Below are 22,852 nucleotides of genomic sequence, written 5' to 3'. Positions count from 1 at the left end.
GGCTGGCCTCAGAGTCACAGTAATCCTCCTACCACTGCCTCAAATATAGATTTTTTAAAAATAATAAATCAAGATCCTAGTCCAGAGAACACTTTTGTGAAATGAAATTTTTATTTTATTTTATTTTATTTTTGAGGTAGGGTTTCATTCTAGCTCAGGCTGACTGGAATTCACTATGTAGCCTACAACTCACGGTGATCCTCCTATTCTGCCTCCTGAGTTCTGGGATTAAAGGCGTGCCTCACCACGTCTGCCTGTTATTTCTCCGAACAGGAAAGAAATCCAGTTAAAACTGCTAACTTGGTCCTGGGGCCATTGTCCAGTATTCACACAGCCTGGCTTTGTGTATATTTGTTTGCTTAACAGGGATACCATCTTCATTGTTCCCCTACCCACTCTTCCCTCTACTGGATGCCATGGCCCCATCACCCCATCTTTACCCCACAGCCCTACCCCCCTGTCTGATTTTCAGAAACCCTCTGGTAGGCTAGATGGTGGTATAGACACACAGTCCGCCACCCACGTCCTAGTAGCGATGGGATGACATCACAGTCCCACGATTACCAGGCCCTTGCCACCGAGACGCGCTGCTGTACTGCCTACGCCAGCTGTGCCTCCCTCTGTGTGTGGCTTCTCTTCCTTTAGCTGCATCTCAGAAGGCTTGCAGCCCAACACACACACACTCCCAGTGTCACTTTCTTAGTAGAGGTGATGACCTTGGGACCATAGTAAAGCCTGCTATGGCTATTCTCAGAGCCCTGGAGCTTCCACAGCTGCTGGGTCTTTTTCCTTAATCTCTTTTCCCATGGAATCTTACATCATCATTTGAGTTTGTTCCTGTCTCTCCTGAATTTCTTTTTTCAGTACTAGGGATTATAGGTGAGCACCTACCCCTGGCTTACACTCTGAGTCCCTCCCCTTTTTGGTCTTCATTTATTTTGAGATAGGGTATCACTAAATTGCCCAGACAGTCCTATGCCATTATGTCTGGCTTCTCTCTTTTTCCTTTTTATTTTCAAGATAGGGTCTCACTCTAGCTCAGGCTAACCTGGATCTCACTCTGTAGTTCCAGGCTGGCCTCAAACTCACAGGGATCCTCCTACCTCTACCTCCCAATTGCTGGGATTCAAGGCATGTGCCACCATGCCTGGCCTCTCATTTTAGGACAACTCCCCATTATCTTCTGCCTCCTTTTCACAACTTAACCCCTTAAAGAGCTAGCTGTGCTTGGGGAATCTTTTCTTGCAGTTTGTTTTGCTTTGCTTTTTTGAAACAGTCTTGATGTATCTTAGGTTGGCCTAGAACTAACTGTATATGGTCTCACTGTAACCCAGGTGATCTGGAGCTCACTCATTAGCCCCAAGCTGACCTAAAACTCATGGTGATCCTCCTACCTCTACCTCCTGAGTGCTGGGGTTATAGATGTTTGCCAGTATGCCTGACTGATCAGTCTACACATGTCACACTTTTCCTATTTACCTTACTTCTAGGTAAAACTTTTGAGTACAGTATTCTAAGCTGCAGTTTGTTAGTATGCTAGGCAGGAATGTGCTGGCCTTGGCCATGTCCTCTCACTCATTTGTGATCTCAGGTGCAGGAGGCACAGGAAACCCTGATGCCCCAAGTGCTGGCCACGCTGGAGGAGGACTCACATATGACCCGACTGATGTCCTGCCGCATTGTCAACATGTTTCTAAAGACCTCTGGCAATAGGATGGAACCAGATAAATTCCTCAAGGTTTATCCTGGTAGGACCCTTTGGTTTACCTGAGGGGCGGAGGGAGTAAATAAAAGGGGAACATCATCTCTGGGCCAGATGGGGTGTGGGCCCAGGCTCTCCTTCCACAGCACCTGGGGTACAGCCTGTAAGGGTGGCAGGGACCCCCCACTTGGAGCAGGGATGTTGCCAGGCCTCAGTGGAAAGAAAGTCTAGGATGCAGATTCTGCGCACTGTATTAGAGAGCACTGCATGGAAGCAGGGTGGATGGTACATTGGGTAGGTGGGCCGGAGAGGGGCAGCCTGCCATTGCCAAGGACCAGCCCTAGTGTCTTTTTTCAATTCCAAACACCATACACATCCAATCCAGGTGTAGGAAGGATCAGAGTATTAGAAGCCATCTAGATTCTAGATGCAAGTTGGATGTGGTGACGCATGCCTTTAATCCCAGCACTTGGGAGACAGAGGTATGAGGATCACCGTGATTCTAGATGCAAGCAAGGCAGAAAGAACTCAAGGGAGCATTGGTTAGCTACCAAGAGATAATCCAGAGGGGCTGGTGAGATGGCTCATTGGTAAAGTGTTTGCTAGCACCACATAAATGCCAGATGTGGTGATAACTGTAATCCTTGCACTGGCGAGGCTCACATGGGATCTTTGGAGTAATCTAGCTAGCTAGACTAGCTGAATGGGTAAGCTTTGAGTTTATTGAAAACCCTGTTGAGGGGCTGGAGAGATTACTCAGTAGTTAAGCTACTTGCCTGCAAAGCCTGACAACCTGGGTTCAATTCCCCAGTACCCACATAAAGCCAGATGCACAAAATGATTCATGCATCTGGAGTTATTTAGAGGCTGGGGACCCTGATGTGCCCATTCTCTGTCTCTGCTTGTAAATAAATAAATATATATATAATTTTTTTTAATGGGCTGGGGAATGCCAGGCATGGTAGAGCACACCTTTAATCCTGGCACTTGGGAGGTAGAGGTAGGAGGATTGTTGTGAGTTCAAGGCCACCCTGACAATACTGAAAATACCTTGAAAGATAAACAAAAAAGGGGGGACTGGGGGTCTGGAGAAATGGCTCACTAGGTAAAGGTACTTGTTTGCAAAGTCTAATAGCTTGGGTTTGAGTTCCCTAGTACCCACGTAAAGCCAAATGCATAAAGTGGCACATGCATCTGGAGCTTGTTCGCAGTGGCAGGAGGCCCTGCTGCTCCCATACTCACACACGTGCATGCTCGCTCGCTCGCTTGCTCTCTCTCTCTCTCTCTCTCTCTCACACACACTTTTTTTCTCTCCTTGTTTCTTTCTGTCTGTTTCGCTCATAAATAAATAAATAATTTTTAGCTGCAAACAGCCAGGCGTGGTGGCACATGCTTTTAAATCCCAGTACTTGGGAGGCAGAGGTAGGAGGATTGCTGTGAGTTCAAGGCCAGCCTTGGACTACATAGTGAATTACAGGTCAGTGAGACCCTACCTCGAGAAAAAAAAACACAAAAGAACAACAACAAAAAAAAAAAATAAGCTGACACTCTGAATAGTTCAAGGCTGCGTCTTGAGATCCCAAACTCTGGAATGCAGACCTGGTGCACCAGCTTTCTTCTTTTTCTTTCTTTTTACCCAATAAAACTTTGCCTCACTAAATAAAACATAGGTTGGGGAGTGGCTCAGCAGATAAAGCACTTCTTAAGTAAATGATATCAGATCTCCAGAACCCATGTAAAAGCTGGAAGCTGCGGACGTGATAGCTTACACCTTTAACCACGGCACTTGGGAGGCTGAAGTAGAATCACATTGAACTCATGGCCATACTGGGCTAGAATGAGACCAAGTCTCCAAAAACAAACCCAGAAGCTATCCGGGTGTGGTGGCACATGCCTTTAATCCTAGCACTCCTGAGGCAGAGGTAGGAGGATCACCATGAGTTCAAGGCCACACAGACTACATAGTAAACTCCAAGTCAGCCTGGGCTAGAGTGAAACCCTACCTCAAAAAAATAAACCAATAACATAACATAACAAAATAAAATAAAAAGCTAGAAGTTGTACCAAATCTCTGTAATCACAGTATTCCCTTTGTATGGAGGGGCCACTTAGAGAACATTTCCTGGAAATTTCTAGAAGGGAGCAGTGAACAAAGAGATACTGTTCTCATTATAGACAGGCAAAGACCAGCCCCAAAGTTGTCCTTTGACTCACACACAGCAGTAATAAATCATTAACTAATGTTTTTAAAAAATCCTGGGGCCAAGCATGGTGGAGCACACCATTAATCCCAGCATTCAGGAGGCAAAGATAGGAGGATCACTGTGAGTTTGAGACCAGCCTGAAACTACTTAGTGAATTCCAGGTCAGCCTGGGATAGAGCAAGACCCTATCTCAAAAAACCAACAAAACAAAATAATAATAATGGCAATTATTATTATTATTATAGGGGATGGAGTGATTCTCAGTGGTTAAGGCGCTTGCCTGCAAAGCCTAAGAACCCATGTTTGATTCCCTGAACCCCTGTAAAGCCGGATGCACAAGGTGGCACATACTGGAGTCCAGTTGTACTGGCTAGAGATCCTGGTGTGCTCATTCCCTCTCCCTGTCCCTCTTTTCCTCCTTCCCCTCACCCTTGTCTCAAGTTACACATATATTTTTGTTTGTTTGTTTGCCTGCAAAGCCTAAGGACTCAGGTTTGATTCCCCAATACCTGCATAAAGCCAGATGCACAAAGTGGCACATGTATCTGGACTTTGTTTGCAGAGGCCAGAGGCTCTGGTGTGCCCACTCTCTCCTCTTTCTCCCTACCCCCTGCTTGCAAAATAAATAAATAAATAAATAAATGAGACCCTAAGTGCACTGGGTAAACCCTTAACACAACTGAAGGGGATTAGTGAATTGAAAGGCTTCTAAGACTAGGGAGATGGCCCAGTGGATAATACGCTGCCACATCAGTATAAAGACGGGAGTTCAGATCCCCAGCTCCCACCTAACTTCCAGGCATGGTGTCATCTCCCTATAATCCCAGTACTTTGGAGTTGGAGACAGGGCACCCCTGGAGCAGACTGGCTAGCGACTCCAGCCAGATAGCTGACCTGGGTTCAGATGAGTGATCCTGTCTTGGTAAATAAAGTGAGCATGATGGAGGAAAGCACCAATGTCAGCCTCTCACCTCCACATGCACACACGTGAACACGCATAGACACATACAAGCTCTCTGACTCCCTGGACACAGACGATGGGTGGAGAAGAAATGAAGTGTCAACCCCAGAGAAGATGCAAGGGCTGTGTTAGAAGAATTGGAGACCAGAATTTCCTAGGACTGAAGGCAGACTTGATCCTCAGATTTGAGACGGAGCAGGAAGACACCCTCCAGAAGAAATCCAAAGATCAGGGCCTTCCACCCACCCTCTCCTGTTGCTTTCCTGATCACTTTATTTTTGTCACAACTACATTATGTTCCCACGGACAGCCTGTACGGCTCTATTTTTGTGTACATTTGGCTGGTGTTTGCAGCCAGATGCAAAGGTGGTAAATGAAAGCCAGCAAAAAGATCACATGCATTTGTGCATTTTCCCTGCCATTTACAGCAAATCTGTGTAGTTATTTTCATGCTAGAGCTCCGCAGTACACTCCTGGTCTTAGCCAGCTCTGCATAAGGACACTGTTTAAAGAGCCGTGGAGGTAAGGGTGTCCTAGCTGGACACAGGTACACTAGACCAGCTGTGGACAAGAGTGCTCCTGGCACAACACGTGATTCTGTAAGTTAGGGTTGCTCACAGAGGTCACCAGAGGGAGAGAGAAAATGGGCGTGCCAGGGCCTCCAGCCAGACACATGCACCACCATGTGCATCTGCCCTACATGGGAACTAGAAATTCAAACCTGGGTCCTTAGGCTGCACAGGCATGCACTTTAATCGCTAAGCCATCCCTCCCACCTGAGATACATATTTTTAAATATTTTATTTGCTTATTAGAAAATGGGTGTGCCAGGGCCTCTAGCCACTGTAAACGAACTCCAGATGCATGTGCTACCATGTGCATCTGGTTTACATAGGTACAGGGGAATCAAACCTGGGTTCTTAGGCTTCAAAGGCAAGCACCTTAACCACTAAGCCATCTCTCCAGACCAAGTTACTTACATACTTACTCACATACATATATAGATATAGATATAGATATAGATATAGATATAGATATAGATCATTTGGGAAAGCATATATTTATTAGAACTCTCGTGCATTTACTTTGTAAGTTTCCACCCATCAAGAGTGTGTTCAGCAGCAGAGGATCTGGATGGGAAGTGTGGCAAAGATAAAACCAGCAATAGCAAGGTTGCCTGGCCCCTGGCCCCAGCAGAACCCACAGCCAGCCTGAGGTGGGGATAGCACTGTCCTCTGGTAGGGAAGGAGAGATGACCACTTCCAGAGGCCTGCATGTGACAATGAGGGCTAAGAACTCTCCATGGAGAAGACAGCTCCAGGGCAACTGTGATCTGTCCTGTGTGGAGCTAAGTTTTTAAGTTTTGGGAAATCTCCCTTGGAAGGGTAGATTCTCTGGGTCCTGAGGGCAAGCTGCCCATGCATATGCGTTAAACAGGGCCAGTGGGTCTTTCTACATGGGTGTCATACCCCTGTCTTAGCTCCTACTTCCAGAGCTCTTTTTTTTTCCTTGCAGAGCTCTTAAAGCGGCTGGATGACTTCTCCAATGACGTAAGGGTGGCCGCTGCCTCTGCTTTACTCACATGGCTGAAGTGTGTGGAGAATACTGACGGGAGATCCTCCTACCAGAGCAGTGTTCAATTCCTGTACCGAGAGCTTCTGGTCCACCTGGATGATCCCGAACACACCATCCAGGATGCTATCCTTGGTAAGCTCCAGAGTTATTTTAATAGAAGTTAAAACAAGAAAGTTTTCATCTGGGCATGGTGACAAACACCTTTAATCCAGCATTCGGGAGGCAGAGAAAGGAGGATCATTGTGAATTCCAGGTCAGCCTGGGCTAGAGCAAACAAACAAAAAATGTTTTCAATAATGGTTCGTTTGTTTAAAATTACAACAGTACTGGAACTAGGGAGATGGCTCAGTGGACAAAGCACTTTGTGTGCAAGCAGAAAGACTGGAGCTAAGACCCTTAGCTCCCATATGTGTGACAGGCGTGGTAGCTGACTAGCTAGACTGGATGAATTAGTGAGATCTAGGTTCAACGAAGACTGCTTAAGTAAATAAAGTAGACAGTGATCAAGGAAGACACCTTATGCCAATCTCTGGCCTCTACACCACTACTAACACATGCAAAAAAATTACAACAGGAGCACTTGGGAGGTTTGAATTAGGATTGCTGTATGTTCAAGGGAAACCTGGGCAACAGTGTAAGACCCTGTCTAAAAACAAGCAAACAAACAAGAAATACATGATTAAGCTGGGCCTGGTGGCACACGCCTTTAGTTCCAGCACTTGGAAGGCAGAGGTAGGTGGATCACCAAGAGTTCGAGGCCACCCTGAGACTACATAGTGAATTCTAGGTAAGCCTGAGCTGGAGTGAAACCCTACCTTGAAAAATCAAAATAAAATAAAATAAATACATGATAAAATGTGGTCCATCTCTAGCTTCATGTGTACTTGGATAATGGAGGCTTATTCTCAGATAATTGGATATTGCATTCTGATCTTATGCCAGGAAAGACTGGTGAAAGTTTTCCAAACATTCTTTTTTTTTTTTCCTTTGGTTTTTCTAGGTAGGGTCTCACTCTGGTCCAGACTGACCTGGAATTAACTGTGTAGTCTCAGGGTGGCCTTGAGCTCACCACAATCCTCTTACCTCTACCTCCTGAGTGCTGGGATTAAAGGCATGCGCCACCACACCTGGCCTTTTTATTTTTTTTATTATTGACAACTTCTATGATTATATACAATATCCCATGGTAATTCCCTCCCTACTCCCATTTTCCCCTTTGAAATTCCACTCCATCATATCCCCTCACCCTCTCAATCAGTCTCTTTTATTTTCATGTCATCATCTTTTCCTCCTCTTATGATGGTCTTGTGTAGGTAGTGTCAGGCACTGTGAGGTCATGGGCATCCAGGCCATTTTGTGTCTGGAGGAGCACGTTGTAAGGAGTCCTACCTTCCTTTGGCTCTTTTTTTTTTTTTCCTTTTTTCCCCTTTGGCGCTTACATTCTTTCTGCCACCTCTTCTGCAATGGACCCTGAGCCTAGGAAGGTGTGGTTGAAATATTTCAGTGCTGAGCACTCTGTCACTTCTCAGCAACATGGTGCCTTCTAAGTCATCCCAGGGTCACTGTCCTCTGAAAAGAAAAGGTTCTCTAACCTCCAGCCAAATATCTCCCATTGAACTGCATGCAGTGTGGCTTTTTCCAGCTTTTTGTCAGCTGGTCTACATGGAAGAAATTTTCAGCTCAGCTCCAGCAGGATTTCTCAGTGACCTTGTAGCCCAAATATATGGAGTCTTCAGCAATACTGAAAATCCTTTACCATCAAGAACTTTTCCTAACCCCATTTTAAAATCTACACTTCGCCAGGCATGGTGGTGCATGCCTTTAATCCCAGCACTTGGGAGGTAGAGGTAGGAGAATCACCGTGAGTTTGAGGCCACCCTGAGACTACATAGTGAATTCCAGGTCAGCCTAGGCTAGAGTGAAACCCTACCTCAAAACAAAACAAAACAAAACAAAAAATCTACACTTCCTTGTGGCACTTTGTTATAATGGCTCTTATATCTCACTTAGGAAGTATCAACATATGGTGGTAAGTGTATCTTCCCACTGTGGATACAAGTCTAGACCTTTTATCCCCCATTATCCTAATTTGGAAGTTGTGAACAGTTTTGTATAACATTAAAAAAAAAAAGCCGGGCACCACACCTGGCCAAATGTAATGTTTTAAAAAACTTCTATTTAATTAATTTATTTGAGGCCGGATGTGGTAGCATTTACCTTTAATCCCAACAGGCACAGGTAGGTGGATTGCTGTGAGTTCAAGGCCACCCTGAGACTACATAGTGAATTCCAGGTTAGCCTGGGCTAGAGTGAAACCCTACCTCAAAACAACAACAGGGCTGGAGAGATGGCTTAGCGGTTAAGCGCTTGCCTGTGAAGCCCAAGGACCCCGGTTCGAGGCTTGGTTCCCCAGGTCCCACGTTAGCCAGATGCACAAGGGGGCGCACGCGTCTGGAGTTCGTTTGCAGAGGCTGGAAGCCCTGGCGCGCCCATTCTCTCTCTCTCCCTCTATCTGTCTTTCTCTCTGTATCTGTCGCTCTCAAATAAATAAATAAATAATTTTAAAAAAAAACAACAACAACAACAAAAGAGAGAGAGAGAGAGAGAGAAAGAAAAAGAGAGAGAGAAGTAAAGAGAAGGCTGGGGGATGCAGCTCAGTGATAAGACTGAGTTCCATCCACCCTACCTCAAAAGAAAAATCACATTTCTAACTTCTGTCTCAGTCTCAGAAGAGTCCTGACTGGCTTCCTCTTTGGAGTGATAGACTCACTTCATCTCTGCCCCCATGTGTCTACAACCCCGGAGTTTTATTTTCATCCCTCCTCAGCTGTTCTTTCTAGCAGAATGATTATGATTAGCAAGTTACCTATGTGCTCCTTTTTGTTTAGGTCAGTTGCTCGATCATGGTACCAAGACTGCAGAGCAGCTAGGTGCAGCTATCATTGTCCTGTCAGGGCTGATATAAGTGCTGTGGGTAGGCAGGCCATAATCTGAGTGGTGTTATGGGGCTGTTTGACTCACTCTGGTTGGACCCTGGGTGTCTCGGAGCACACTTGGAACCCCTGCCTTGGATTGTGATATACCAGGGTCTTCTCTTTGCTTAGCAAACACTTTCCTGCTAAGCTTTATCTCCAGCTTTTTCTTTTTTAAAAGATTTTTTAAAATTTATTTATTAGAGACACAGAGAGGGAAAGAGAGATACAGAGTGAGTGAGAATGGGCACGCCAGGGCCACTGCAAACAAACTAGATGCATGCGCCACTGTAGCCATCTGGCTTACATAGGACCTGGAGAATCAAACCTGGGTCCTTAGGCTTTGCAGGCCTGTGCCTTAACCACTAAGCCATCTTTCCAGCCCCTATAGCTTTTTAAAAATTTATTAAGTTGAGAGGGAGAGAAAGAAGCAGAGAGAGAGGCAGATATAGAGAAAATGGGCATGCCGGGGCCTCTCCAGCCACTACAAATGAACTCCAGACACATGTGCTACCATGTGCATCTGGTTTTTGTGGGTCCTGGGGAATTGAACCTAGGTTCTTTGGCTTTGCAGCCAAGCACCTTAACTGCTAAGCCATCTCTCCACCTCCAGCTCAGTTTTTATTTATTTATTTTGGTTTTAAAAGGTAGGGTTTCACTCTAGCTCAGGCTCACCTGGAATTCATTTATGTAGTCTCAGGGTGGCCTCAAACTCATAGCAGTCCTCCTACCTCTGCCTCCCCAGAGATCTGGGATTAAAGGCGTGTGCCACCATGCCCAGCCCCAGCTTTTTTTTTTTTTTTTTTTAATTTTTACTTACTTCTTTGTAAGTAGAGAACATGAAAAAGAGAGAATGAGTGTGCCAGGGCCTCCAGCCATTGCAAATGAACTCCAGGTGAGTGCACCACTTTGTGCATCTGGTTTTATGTGGGTACTAGGGAATCAAACCAGGGGCTTCAGGCTTTGGAGGCAAAGTGTCTTAACTGCTGAGCCATCTTTCCAGCCCCAGAATTCTGGGATTGTTTTGTTGTTGTTTGTTTTTCCTCGAGGTAGTGTCTCAACTCTAGCCCAGGCTGACCTGGAATTCACTATGTAGTTTCAGGATGGCTTCGAACTCATCGTGATCCTCCTGCCTCTGCCTCCCGAGTACTGGGATTAAAGGCATGTACCAGCACATCTGGCTTGTTTTTTGTTTTTTTGAGATAGGGCCTCACTAGTTCAGACTGACCTAGAATTCACTATGTAGTCTCAGGCTTTTTGAGACAGTCTTACTATGTACACAAGGTTGGTTTTGAACTCACAATCTTGAGTGCCGAGTTTATAGATATGTACCACCACACCCAACTTAAAAATACTTCATGTTGCCAGGAATGGCACACGCCTTTAATTCCAGAACTTGGGAGGCAGAGGTAGAAGGATCACTGTGAGTTCAAGGCCACCCTAAGACTGCATTGTGAATTCCAGGCCAGCCTGGGTTACAAAGAGACCCTAACTGGGGGTGGGGGGGATGCTTTGTGTTAGCCAGGTGTGGTGGCACACACCTCTAATCCCAGCACTCTAGAGGCAGAGGTAGGAGGATCACTGTGAATTTGAGACTAGCCTGGGACTACAGAATGAATTCCAGGTCAGCCTGGGCTAGAGTGAGACCCTATGTCAAAAAAAAAGAAAAGAAAAGAAAAGAAAGAAATTGTGTGTGTCTGTGTATGTCCATGTGTATACATGTGGAAGCCAAAGGTTGACAGTGGGTGCCTTCCTCTCTTCCCTAATTAGTCTTCACCATATTTTTTGAGACAGGGTCTTACACTTGAACCCAGAGCTCACCAATTCGGCTAGTTTAGCTAGCTAACTTGCCCTCAGGACTCTCATAACTACCTCCCAAGCTCTTGGCATTCACTTAGGTGCTATGAATCTGAACTCTGGTCTTCACACTTGTACAGCAAGTGAGCCATCTTCCCAGCTCCAAAACCATAACTTTTAAAATGGGTTAGCATGGTATGGGCAGGACATTCACTGTAGAAAGTCATCTGTTTGAAAGAAAGGACACTGGGAACAGCCAGTGGCAAGTGGACCCAGGAAGACACCTCCAGGTATACTGTAGTCTCCTGGTGTTTTTTTGGCTCAAGTATCCCCTAGAGGAGAGGATGTGACTTGTTCATGCCAACAGTTCTTCTGTCGGCGTGTGAGCCTTTTACACCCATGTTCTGCCCACAGCCCCAAGAAAGCTTTCCTGTCTGTGCTGACTGTCCTAGCAATGTCAGCCACTAACCATGCCTAAGTAGAAAAGTCAGCCAGCTGAGGCCATCTGCGTGGTGTTGGGTTCAGGGGTTCCTGCTGTTTTGCAGAGGTCCTCAAGGAGGGTAGCATCCTGTTCCCAGAAGTCCTGGTGCGTGAGACCGAAGCCGTTGTCCACAAACACCGCTCAGCAGCCTACTGTGAGCAGCTCCTGCAGCATGTGCACGCCATGGCAGCCGCACGGTGACCACAGGCAGCAGACATGACCGCCTTGACCTCCCCAACCATGTGGCATCCAGGGTCTGATGTCAGCAGCCCCGGCAGTGTGGCATCTCTGAGACTCCTGCCTGCCACCTGTCACTCAACAGTGCCTTCAAGCCAGCAGCTTCTACATGATGATCCTGAGCACGTTGATTTCATTTTTATCCTATACCACACACACAGGCCTGCGAAAGTCTATAGCCAAGTTGAAATAAAGCCCAACGTCCCTTACCCATAGTGGCTGCCCAATCAGCTGCTTAGGATAATTTTTAAAGCCTCCCTCATGTGCCCCACTGGGTCCTGTCTGCTTCTGTGCCCCTCAAGAATGAGGAGATCACTTAACCAGAAACCCAAAATGATTATAAAAAAGAAACCTCATTTTCCTTTGGGTTCTGTCCCAACTGAAAAAGAATTCCACATCTTGACTATTGCTGATGAAATGTTTCCTTTTTTAAGTCCACTGGAATCTGTGGTGTGGGAGCTCTCACAGTGTCTGACTGGAATGTGTGGTGTGGGAGCTCTCACAGTGTCTGACTGGAATGTGTGGTGTGGGGGCTCTCACAGTGTCTGACTGGAATGTGTGGTGTGGGAGCTCTCACAGTGTCTGACTGGAATGTGTGGTGTGGGAGCTCTCACAGTGTCTGACTGGAATGTGTGGTGTGGGAGCTCTCACAGTGTCTGACTGGAATGTGTGGTGTGGGGGCTCTCACAGTGTCTGACTGGAATGTGTGGTGTGGGAGCTCTCACAGTGTCTGACTGGAATGTGTGGTGTGGGAGCTCTCACAGTGTCTGACTGGAATGTGTGGTGTGGGAGCTCTCACAGTGTCTGACTGGAATGTGTGGTGTGGGGGCTCTCACAGTGTCTGACTGGAATGTGTGGTGTGGGAGCTCTCACAGTGTCTGACTGGAATGTGTGGTGTGGGAGCTCTCACAGTGTCTGACTGGAATGTGTGGTGTGGGAGCTCTCACAGTGTCTGACTGGAATCTGTGGTGTGGGGGCTCTCACAGTGTCTGACTGGAATGTGTGGTGTGGGGGCTCTCACAGTGTCTGACTGGAATGTGTGGTGTGGGGGCTCTCACAGTGTCTGACTGGAATGTGTGGTGTGGGAGCTCTCACAGTGTCTGACTGGAATCTGTGGTGTGGGAGCTCTCACAGTGTCTGACTGGTGCCAGTAGGCCGAGGACAGGCACGCTGTGGGGCCTCCTGGCTGCTTGCGCTGCAGCAGTGCCTGAGATTGTTTTCATTCTCCAGCCTTTTCTACACCCAAGTGCCTAACGAACTTTAAGTGGTATTATCATAAGCTAATATTTATGTTAACACAAGGGGGGGATCCATATATTTTCCAACAAATCCTAACATTTTTGCTTTTCTGTTTGCAAAATTAAATTATTTATTAGAGCTACTCGGTATGAGTGTATTTTGCTGGCTAATTGGCATTTCTGGAAACAGTGCCTATTCTCTCACTTCTGACCTCAGTGATCTTGGCTAGGGGATGCTGGCTATGGGTTCCATGGCTCCTCTGAGTGGCAGCCACAGCTCCCCGTGATGTCCTCCGCTGCACACCAGGTGCCTGGAGCTCCAGAAGACATAGGACCACCATCATGGTCAGCAGGATGCCCATAACATTGCCCCAAGAGAGGCTGGGCTTCCGGGTGAGGGAGGTTAGCCTTGGGGTGCCTCACCCTGCCCCACAGCCTAGTGACCACAGCCCGGGGTCTGTGTCTCCTGCCCCCATACCACTGAGATAGTCTGAACAGGCACTCTACTACTCAGCCATGCTCCCAGCCCCTCACTGGTAGATTCTAGACAAGTGTTCTGAGGCACAATTCTAGATCCTCACTGGCAAATTCTAGGTAGTTACTTTTACCATTGACCTACGTCCCCAGTATCTAGCCTGGGCTAGAGCAAGATCCTACCTTGAGACACAAGAAAAAAAAATGGCTGGAGATATGGCTTAGTGGTTAAAGTGCTTGCCTGTGAAGCCTGAGGATCCATGTTCCACACTCCAGATCCCACATTAGCCAGATACCCAAAGTGAGGCAAGTGCAAGGTCACACATGCCCACTAGGTGGTACAAGTGTCTGGAGTTTGATTGCAGTGGCTGAAGCCCTGGAGTGCCAATTCTCTGTGTGTGTCTCTTAAAAAATAAAAAAGTAGGCTGGGGGTTGCAGCTCAGTGGTAGGACTACCTAAAAAGAAATATCAGCCAGGCGTGGTGGGGCACGCTTTTAATCACAGCACTCACGAGGCAGACATAGGAGGATTGCTGTGAGTTCAGGTCCACCCGGAGACTACATAGTGAATTCCAGGTCAGCCTGGGCTAGAGTGAGACCCTACCTCAAAAAAGAAAGAAAGAGAAAGAAAGAAAATCACCTTCTTTCTTATTTTATTTTTAGAGAGAGAGAATGGGCGCACCAGGGCCATCAGCCATTGCAAAGAAACTCCACACACATTCACCACCATGTGCATCTGTCTTACATGGAACCTGGAGAATTGAACCTGGGTCCTTAGGCTTTGCAGGCATGCGCCTTCCTTAACTGCTAAGCTATCCCTCTTTATTTTATTTTATTTGGTCTCTAGCACCCATGTAAAAATGCTGGGCATGGGCTTAGTGGTTAAGCGCTTGCCTGTGAAGCCTAAGGACCCCAGTTCAAGGCTGCATTCCCCAGGACCCATGTGAGCCAGATGCACAAGGGGGTGCACACATCTGGAGTTCATTTGCAGTGGCTTGAGGCCCTGGTGTGCCCATCTCTCTCTCTCGCTCTCGCTCTCAAACAAATAAATAAAAATTCTTACCTGGGCGTGGTGGCGCATACCTTTAATCCTAGCACTCTGGAGGCAGAGGTAGGAGGACTGCCATGAGTTCGAGGCCACCCTGAGACTACATAGTGAATTCCAAGTCAGCTGGGCTAGAGTGAGACCCTATCTCAAAACAAAACAAAAAGTCCCCATAGTTTAAAAAAATAAATAAATAAAAATTCTTTTTTTTTAAGATTTTTATTAGCATTTTCCATGATTATAAAAAAATACCCATGGTAATTCCCTCCCCCCCCACACACTTTCCCCTTTGAAATTCCATTCTTCATCATATTACCTTCCCATCACAATCATTGTACTTACATATATACAATATCAACCTATTAAGTGCCCTCCTCCCTTCCTTTCTCTTCCCTTTATGTCTCCTTTTTAACTTACTGGCCTCTGCTACTAAGTATTTTCATTCTCACGCAGAAGCCCAATCATCTGTTGCTAGGATCCACATATGAGAGAGAACATGTGGCACTTGGCTTTCTGGGCCTGGGTTACCTCACTTAGTATAATCCTTTCCAGGTCCATCCACTTTTCTGCAAATTTCATAACTTCATTTTTCTTTACTGCTGAGTAGAACTCCATTGTATAAATGTGCCACATCTTCATTATCCACTCATCAGTTGAGGGACATCTAGGCTGGTTCCATTTCCCAGCTATTATAAATTGAGCAGCAATAAACATGGTTGAGCGCATACTTCTAAGGAAATGAGATGAGTCCTTTGGATATATGCCTAGGAGTGCTATAGCTGGGTCATATGGTAGATCAGTCTTTAGCTGTTTTAGGAACCTCCACACTGATTTCCACAATGGCTGGACCAGATTGCATTCCCACCAGCAGTGTAGAAGGGTTCCTCTTTTTCCACATCCCCACCAACATTTATGATCATTTGTTTTCATGATGGTGGCCAGTCTGACAGGAGTGAGATGGAATCTCAATGTAGTTTTAATCTGCATTTCCCTGATGGCTAGTGACGTAGAACATTTTCTTAGATGCTTATATGCCATTCTTATTTCTTCCTTTGAGAATGCTCTATTTAGCTCCATAGCCCCCCCTTTTTTTTTTGATTGGCTTGTTTGATTCCTTATTATTTAACTTTTTGAGTTCTTTGTATATCCTAGATATTAATCCTCTACCAGATATATAGCTTGCAAAGATTATTTTCCCATTCTGTAGGTTGCCTCTTTGCTTTTTTCACTGTGTCCTTTGCAGTAAAAAATCTTTGTAATTTCATGAGGTCCCAGTGATTAATCTGTGGTTTTATTGCCTGAGCAATTGGGGTTGTATTCAGAAAGTCTTTGCCAAGACCAATATGTTGAAGAGTTTCTCCTACTTTTTCCTCTAGCAGTTTCAGAGTTTCAGGTCTGATGTTAAGGTCTTTAATCCATTTGGACTTAATTCTTGTGCATGGCGAGAGAGAAGAATCTATTTACATCCTTCTGCAGATATATATCCAGTTTTCCCAACACCATTTGCTGAAGAGGCTGTCTTTTCTCCAATGAGTATTTTGGGCATTTTTATCGAATATCAGGTGGCTATAGCTACTTGGGCTTACATCTGGGTGCTCTGTTCTGTTCCGCTGATCTACATGTCTGTTTTTGTGCCAGTACCATGCTGTTTTTGTTACTATGGCTCTGTCATATAGGTTAAAATTAGGTGTGGTGATACCAGCAGCTTTATTTTTGTTGCTCAGTATTATTTTAGATATTCGAGGTTTTTTGTGATTCCAAATGAAATTTTGGATTGTTTTTTCTGTTTCCATGAAGAATGCTTTTGGAATTTTGATAGGGATTGCATTAAATGTGTAGATTGCTTTTGGTAAGATTGCCATTTTCACAATATTGATTCTTCCAATCCAGGAACGGGATGTTTCTCCACTTTCTAGTGTCTTCTGCAATTTCTCGCTTGAGTGTTTTAAAGTTCTCATTGTAGAGATTATTTACTTCCTTGGTTAGGTTTATTCCAATGTACCTTATTATTTTTTTGATGCAATTGTGAATGGGAGTGATTCTGACTTCATCCTCTGTGTGTTTAAACGTTGTTAGCATATATGAAGGCTACTGATTTCTGTGTATTTATTTTGTATCCTGCTACATGGCTTTGATCAGCTCTGACAGTTTGCTAGTAGAGTCTTTAGGGTCCTTTATGTATAGAATCATGTCATCTGCAAATAATGATAACTTGATCTCTTCCTTTCCAATTTGTATCCCTTTTATGCTGGGCATGGTGGCACCTGGAACCCCAACACTGAGGATGTAGAGACAAAGAATCCCTAGGGCTTACTGGCTAGCTAATTCTGCTGAATCAGTGAGCTTCAGGCTCAATGAAAGACCCTGTCTCAAACAGAGTGGACAAAGGTTGAGGAAGATACCTAGTATCACCTCTGGCTTCCATGCACACACATGTGAATACAGGTGCCACACTAACACATGCAAAAAAATGTCCCATCTCCTAAAACCCAACTTGATGGTGCACACGTTATAATCCTAGCACTTGGATGTAGAGACAAGAGGATCAGAAGTCCAAGGTCATTCTCAGCTACATAGTGGGTTAGAGACCAGCCTGGGCTACATAAATCCATCTCAGAATAAAAATTGCTGGGTGTGGTGGCGCCCGCCTTTAATCCCAGCACTTGGAGGCAGAGGTAGGAGGATAGTCGTGAGTTCAAGGCCACCCTGAGACTACATAGTGAATTTCAGCCTGGGCTAGATTGAGACCCTACCTTGAAAAAACAAAAAATAAAAAAAATTTAATAAATAAAAATCAGGGCAAGAGAGATGGTTGAAGTCACTTGCTTGCAAATCCTAATGACCAGGGTTTTATTCCACAGTACCCCAAGAAAGCCAAATGCACAGAGTGGTCCATGCATATGGAGTTCATTGCAGTGGCTGGAGGCCCCGGTGTGCCCATTCTCTTTCTCTCTACTTGCAAATAAAAATAAATAAAATAGCCAGGTATGGTGGTACACACCTTTAACCTCAGCACTCAGGAGGCTGAGGTAAGAGAGGGTGGCTGTGAGTTCAAGGCCAAGCCTGAGACTAATTCCAAGTCAGCCTGGGCTAGAGCAAAACCCTACCTTGAGAAAACAAACAAACAAACAAAAATTTTTAAATAAAATAAATACATTGATTAAAAAAAAAATCAGGGCTGGAGAGATGGTGCAGTGGTTAAAGGCACTTGCTTGCACAGCCTGATGGCTAGGGTTCAGTTCCCCAGTACACCTGTAAAGCCAGATGCACAAAGTTTTGCATCTGAATTTTGTTTGTAGTGACAAAAAGCTGTGGTGCACCCATACACACACTCACTTTCTCCCTCTCCAATAAATAAATAATAGGGCTAGAGAGATGGCTTAGTGGTTAACTTGCTTGCCTGTGAAGCCTAAGAACGTAGATTTGATTCCCCAGAACTTTGTGAGGCAGATGCACAAGTGGCCCATGCTTCTGGAGTTCATTTGCAGTGGCTGCAGGCCCTAGTGCACCTGTGTTTGTTCATTCTCTCTCATAAATAAATGTTAAATATTAAATAAAATCACGCTCCAGTCCCCTGATAGCCTGAGGAAGCTGGTTCATGCCCAGACTCAGCCCGAGCTTCTGACTCAGTAGGTCTCAGGTGGAATTTTCATTTCTAGCAAAGTCTCTGTGTGATGCTGTTGATGTTGGGATTACACTGGCTTTAGCCAGTCAGCACATAGCATGGCCCCTGCCCAGCATGATTGGTCGTGTTTAATCCCAGGCTGACCTCATATTTGTAGCAGTCCTCCTACCTCTGCCTCCCAAGAGCTGGGATTAAAGGCATATGCCACTATGCCTGGTGAGGTTCTGGTAATTGCATAAAAAGAGTCATTCTTTTCCCCTCCCTAAAAAAGTTTAACTAGAACTATGTATCTGAGGCTGTCCTTCCAAGTCCTGATCCTCCTGCCTCCTCCTGAGTGCTACAAGTACAGGTATGTACTATCTACCTCACTAATGTGCTGTTGGAGATAGAACCTAGGGCTTCACACATGCTAGGCAAGCTGTCTAGCAACTGGCCACATCCCCAGCCCTGATTTTCTTTTTTAAACTTTATATGAAAGAGAGAGAAAATAGGTACACCAGGGCCTCCAGCCACTGCAAACTCCGGACACATGTACTGCTTGTGCATCTGGCTTATGTGGGCCCTGGGGAATTGAATGTAGGTCCTTTGACTTTGCAGGCAAACTCTTTAACCTCTAAACCATCCCTCCAGTCCTTGATTTTGTTTTTTAAGACAGGGTTTCACTGGAGCCCAGGCTGACCTGAACTCACTATACAGCATAAACTGACCTTAAACTCACAACAGTTCTTCTGTCTCAGCTTCTGGAGAAGCTGTATATATATATATTTTTTTACTTTTAATATTTTGATTTATTTGCAAGCATAGAGAGATAGAAGAAAGAATGGGTGTGCCAGCTGCTGCAAACGACTCCAGATGCATGTGTCATTTTATGCATCTGGCTTTATTTAGTTGCTGGGGAATCAAACTTGGGTCATTTAGGCTTTGCAAGCAGGTGATCTCTCCAGCCCAAACCTGGGTTTTTTTGTTTTGTTTTTTGGTTTCTTAAGATAGGGTACTATCTCTTCTACCTCTGCCTCCCAAGTGCTGGGATTAAAGTCATGCACCATCTCTCCCAGCCCAAATCTGTATTTTTAAAAAATATTTTATTTTATTTTTATTTATTTGAAAGAGAGAATGAGTGAGCCAGGGATTCCAGCCTAGACACAAGTGCTACCTTGCACATCTGGCTTATGTGGGTCCTGGGGAATTGAACCTGAGTCTTTTGGCTACACAAGCAAGTGCCTTAACTGTTAAGCCATTTCCCCAGTCCCCCAAATCTGTATTTCTTAAGCAAATTTGAGCTGGTTCCATTACTTGCAGCATACACATACATACATACATACATACATACATACATACATACATACATCAGAATTGAAACAGATAAATTCTGAACCAACTAAACTAAAGAATTTCTATCTCCTAAACTGGTGCCTAACCTAGAGAAGTGGTTGGACCTTGAAGGAAGTTGCTAACTTCCAATTGCCCTATCCAGCTTGTGATCAGGTGGCGTGAATTCTACCCACAGCTAGATTGACAGAAGGCAGGTAGCCCCTTGCTCTCTGGGTGCTCAGTGGGTAGTTTCCATTGCTGGGACAAATATCTCTTGGTTTCAGAGGTTCCGAATTTTCATGTATAATTTTAAAATGTGAGGCTGGAGAAATGGCTTAGTGTTTAAGGTGCCTGGCTGAAAAGCCAAAGGACCCAGGTTCGATTCCCCAGTACCCACATAAAGCCAGATGCACAAGGTAGCAAATGCATCTAGAGTTCGTTTGCAGTGGCTAAAGGCTCTGGTCCATCATTCTCTCTCCTTCTCTTTCTCTTCCTCTCCTTCTCTCCCTCAAATAAAATTAAAAATTTTTTAAATGTGTGGACAGATGGGCTAAAGCAGATAGACATCTCCACTCACCCAGGTAGATTAGCAAGGGCCATTCAGCCCTGGAGCTGGCTGTGTGTAGAGCCAGCTGGTGCCAGGCCAGGGAGGTGCCCTTGGTTGGAACCCCAGCTGCCAGGCCTGTCTCCACCAGCTGTGGGAGAACAAATACCCTAGCAGAAACATGCTCAGTAAGTGAAAAGAACAAGGCCAGTGCAGGAAGGCTCCACATGGGTAAGAAGACAATAGTGGGAGGCCATTTGGACACTCCAGGAGTAGGTCACTGGGTTGAGCAGGTGAGGTAGGCCAGTCCACTCAGCTCCGTCTCAGTTTGTTGCATCATGTTGTTCTTAGCCTTTCCAGGTGCCTATTTTTTCATTAAATGATATGCTAAACTGAAACCCGTTCTGTCCCACCTCCATCCCCTGCTCACCATAGAAGATCCCATTCTTCCCTCCACCTACTTCCCACCTCAGAACAGCAGAACACTTCCTTTTACAATGTCAAGGTCACTATTTATAGTTAGAACAGATTGAAAATAGTTATGCTTCCCTAGTTTGCTTGCAAACTGATTCCAAAGACTACAACTCACCAGGCATAGTGGAGCATGCCTGTAATCCCAGCACTTGGGAGGCTGAGGCAGGAAGATTGCTATGAATTCTAGGATTGCCTGGGATACACAGTAAGGCCTTGTCTCTAAAAACAAACAAGGGGAAAAAAAAAAAAAAACAAGGGGCTGGAGGAATGGCTTAGCAGTTAAGGCACTTGACCGCAAAGCCAAAGGACCCAGGTTCAATTCCCCAGGACCCGTGTAAGCCAGATGCACAAGGTGGCGCATGTGTCTGGAGCTCGCTTACAGTGGCTGGAGGCCTTGGCACGCCTTCTGTCTCTGTCTCTGTCTCTCCCTCTCTCTCTCTCTTTCTCTCTCAAATAAATAAATAAAACTATTTTTTTAAAAAAAGCCAGGTGTAGCTGGGCATGGTGGCTCACACCTTTAATCCTAGCACTCGGGAGGTTGAGGAAGGAGGATTGCCATGAGTTTGAGGCCACCCTGAGACTTAATTAAAAAATAAAAATTAAAAAAGCCAGATATGCCAGGCATGGTGGCTCACACCTTTAATCCCAGCACTTGGGAAGCAGAGGTAGGAGGATCACCATGAGTTCAAGGCCACCCAGAGACTACATAGTGAATTCCACGTCAGCCTGAGCTAGACCCTACCTCAAAAAAAAGGCTTTCTGGCCATTCAAGATGTCAAAGTGAGGATGTGGTAGGTTCTCCAGTGTGAAATTCCAGGTTTCCCTGGGTCCTCTGGTGGGAGCTGTGATCAACTGTGTGGAGAACACCAAAGCCAGAAATTGTATATCTTCTTCATGAAAGGGACCAAGCGACACCTGAACACACTTCCTGCTGCTGGTGTGAGTGACATGGTGATGGCCATGGTCAAGAAAGGCAAAGCAAAGCTAAGAAGGTCCATCCAGCCAAGGTAATTCCGCAACAATAATACCAAAGAAAAGATGGAAGATGGAAGCCGGGCGTGGTGGTGCACACCTTTAATCCCAGAACTTCAAAAAAAGAAAAAAGAAAAGAGGGGCTTTTTATTTTATTTTATTTTGAGGTGGGGTTTTACTCTAGCCTGGGCTGACCTGGAATTCACTAAGTAGCCTCAGGATGGTCTCGAACTCACAGGAATCCTTCCTCTACCTCTCAAGTGCTGTGATTAAAGGTGTGCGCCACCACACCCTACTCTGTTTCTTTATTTTGAAAATAACCCAGTGGTCAGAGTAAACAATAAAGGTAAGATGAAGTTGCAAAGGTGTGTGCAGACTTGTGGCCCAGGATTTCCTCCAATAGAGGCAGCCTTGTGTGACCCTCCAGTGTGTTTGTAAAAACTAAATAGTATTTGTTCCAAGTAAAGGAAAAAAAAAAAAAAGGACCAAGTATGGTGGCCCATGCCTTTTAATCCTATCACTCAGGGCCAACCTGAGACTACATAGTGAATCCCAGGTCAATCTGGGCAAGAGCAAGAAACCCAACCTTGAAAAGCCAAGAACCAAACAAGGGCTGGGGAGATCTACTATTAAAGGTACTTGTACATATCCTGGGTGTGGTGGTGCATGCCTTTAATCCCAGCACTTGGGAGGCAGAGGTAGAAGGATCACCATGAGTTCAAGGCCACTCTGAGACTACATAGTGAATTCCAGGTCAGCCTGAGCCAGAGTGAGACCCTACCTCGAAAAAAAAAAAAAAAAAAAAAAAGGTACTTGTATAAAAAGTTTGTGAACCCAGATTCCTTTCCCTGGTACCCATGTAAAGCTAGATAGCTAGATACACAAAGTGGCACATATGTTTGGAGTTCATTTGCAATGGCAAGAGGCCCTGGCATGTGCATACTCTCTCAAACAAATAAATGAACACTGGGCTGGAGAGATGGCTTAGTGGTTAAGGTGTTTGCCTACAAAGCCAAAGGATCCAGGTTCGATTCTCCAGGACCGACGTAAACCAAATGCACAAGGTGGTGCATGCATCTGAAGTTCATTTGCAGTGGCTGGAAGCCCTGGCATGCCCATTCTCTATCTGCCTCTCTGCCTCTCTCGCTCCCAAATAAATAAATAAATAAATAAAAATATGTTTTAATACTTTTAGGGCTGGAGAGATGGCTTAGCGTGTAAGGTGTTTGCCTACAAAGCCA

General features: G+C 45.4%; 1 protein-coding gene and 1 pseudogene across 1 annotated transcript in view; both read left to right on the top strand.

Moving 5' to 3' along the window:
- Positions 1 to 13,310, top strand: part of Dnaaf5 (dynein axonemal assembly factor 5) — a 53,651-nt gene extending 40,341 nt beyond the window's left edge. Inside the window, exons 11-13 of the mRNA XM_045144403.1 lie at positions 1,592 to 1,748; positions 6,383 to 6,574; positions 11,757 to 13,310. Of these exons, the coding sequence (XP_045000338.1) occupies positions 1,592 to 1,748; positions 6,383 to 6,574; positions 11,757 to 11,893 (486 nt within the window). The 3' untranslated portion in view covers positions 11,894 to 13,310. The remainder of the gene's footprint in view (positions 1 to 1,591; positions 1,749 to 6,382; positions 6,575 to 11,756) is intronic.
- Positions 13,311 to 21,411: 8,101 nt separating this feature from the next.
- On the top strand, positions 21,412 to 22,030 carry LOC123458580 (annotated as a pseudogene).
- Positions 22,031 to 22,852: the final 822 nt, after the last annotated feature.

The sequence above is a fragment of the Jaculus jaculus genome, chromosome 2 (genome assembly GCF_020740685.1).
Source record: "Jaculus jaculus isolate mJacJac1 chromosome 2, mJacJac1.mat.Y.cur, whole genome shotgun sequence".
In the NCBI taxonomy this organism is placed as follows: Eukaryota; Metazoa; Chordata; class Mammalia; order Rodentia; family Dipodidae; genus Jaculus; species Jaculus jaculus.
This window is presented reverse-complemented; position numbering and strand designations above follow the sequence as displayed.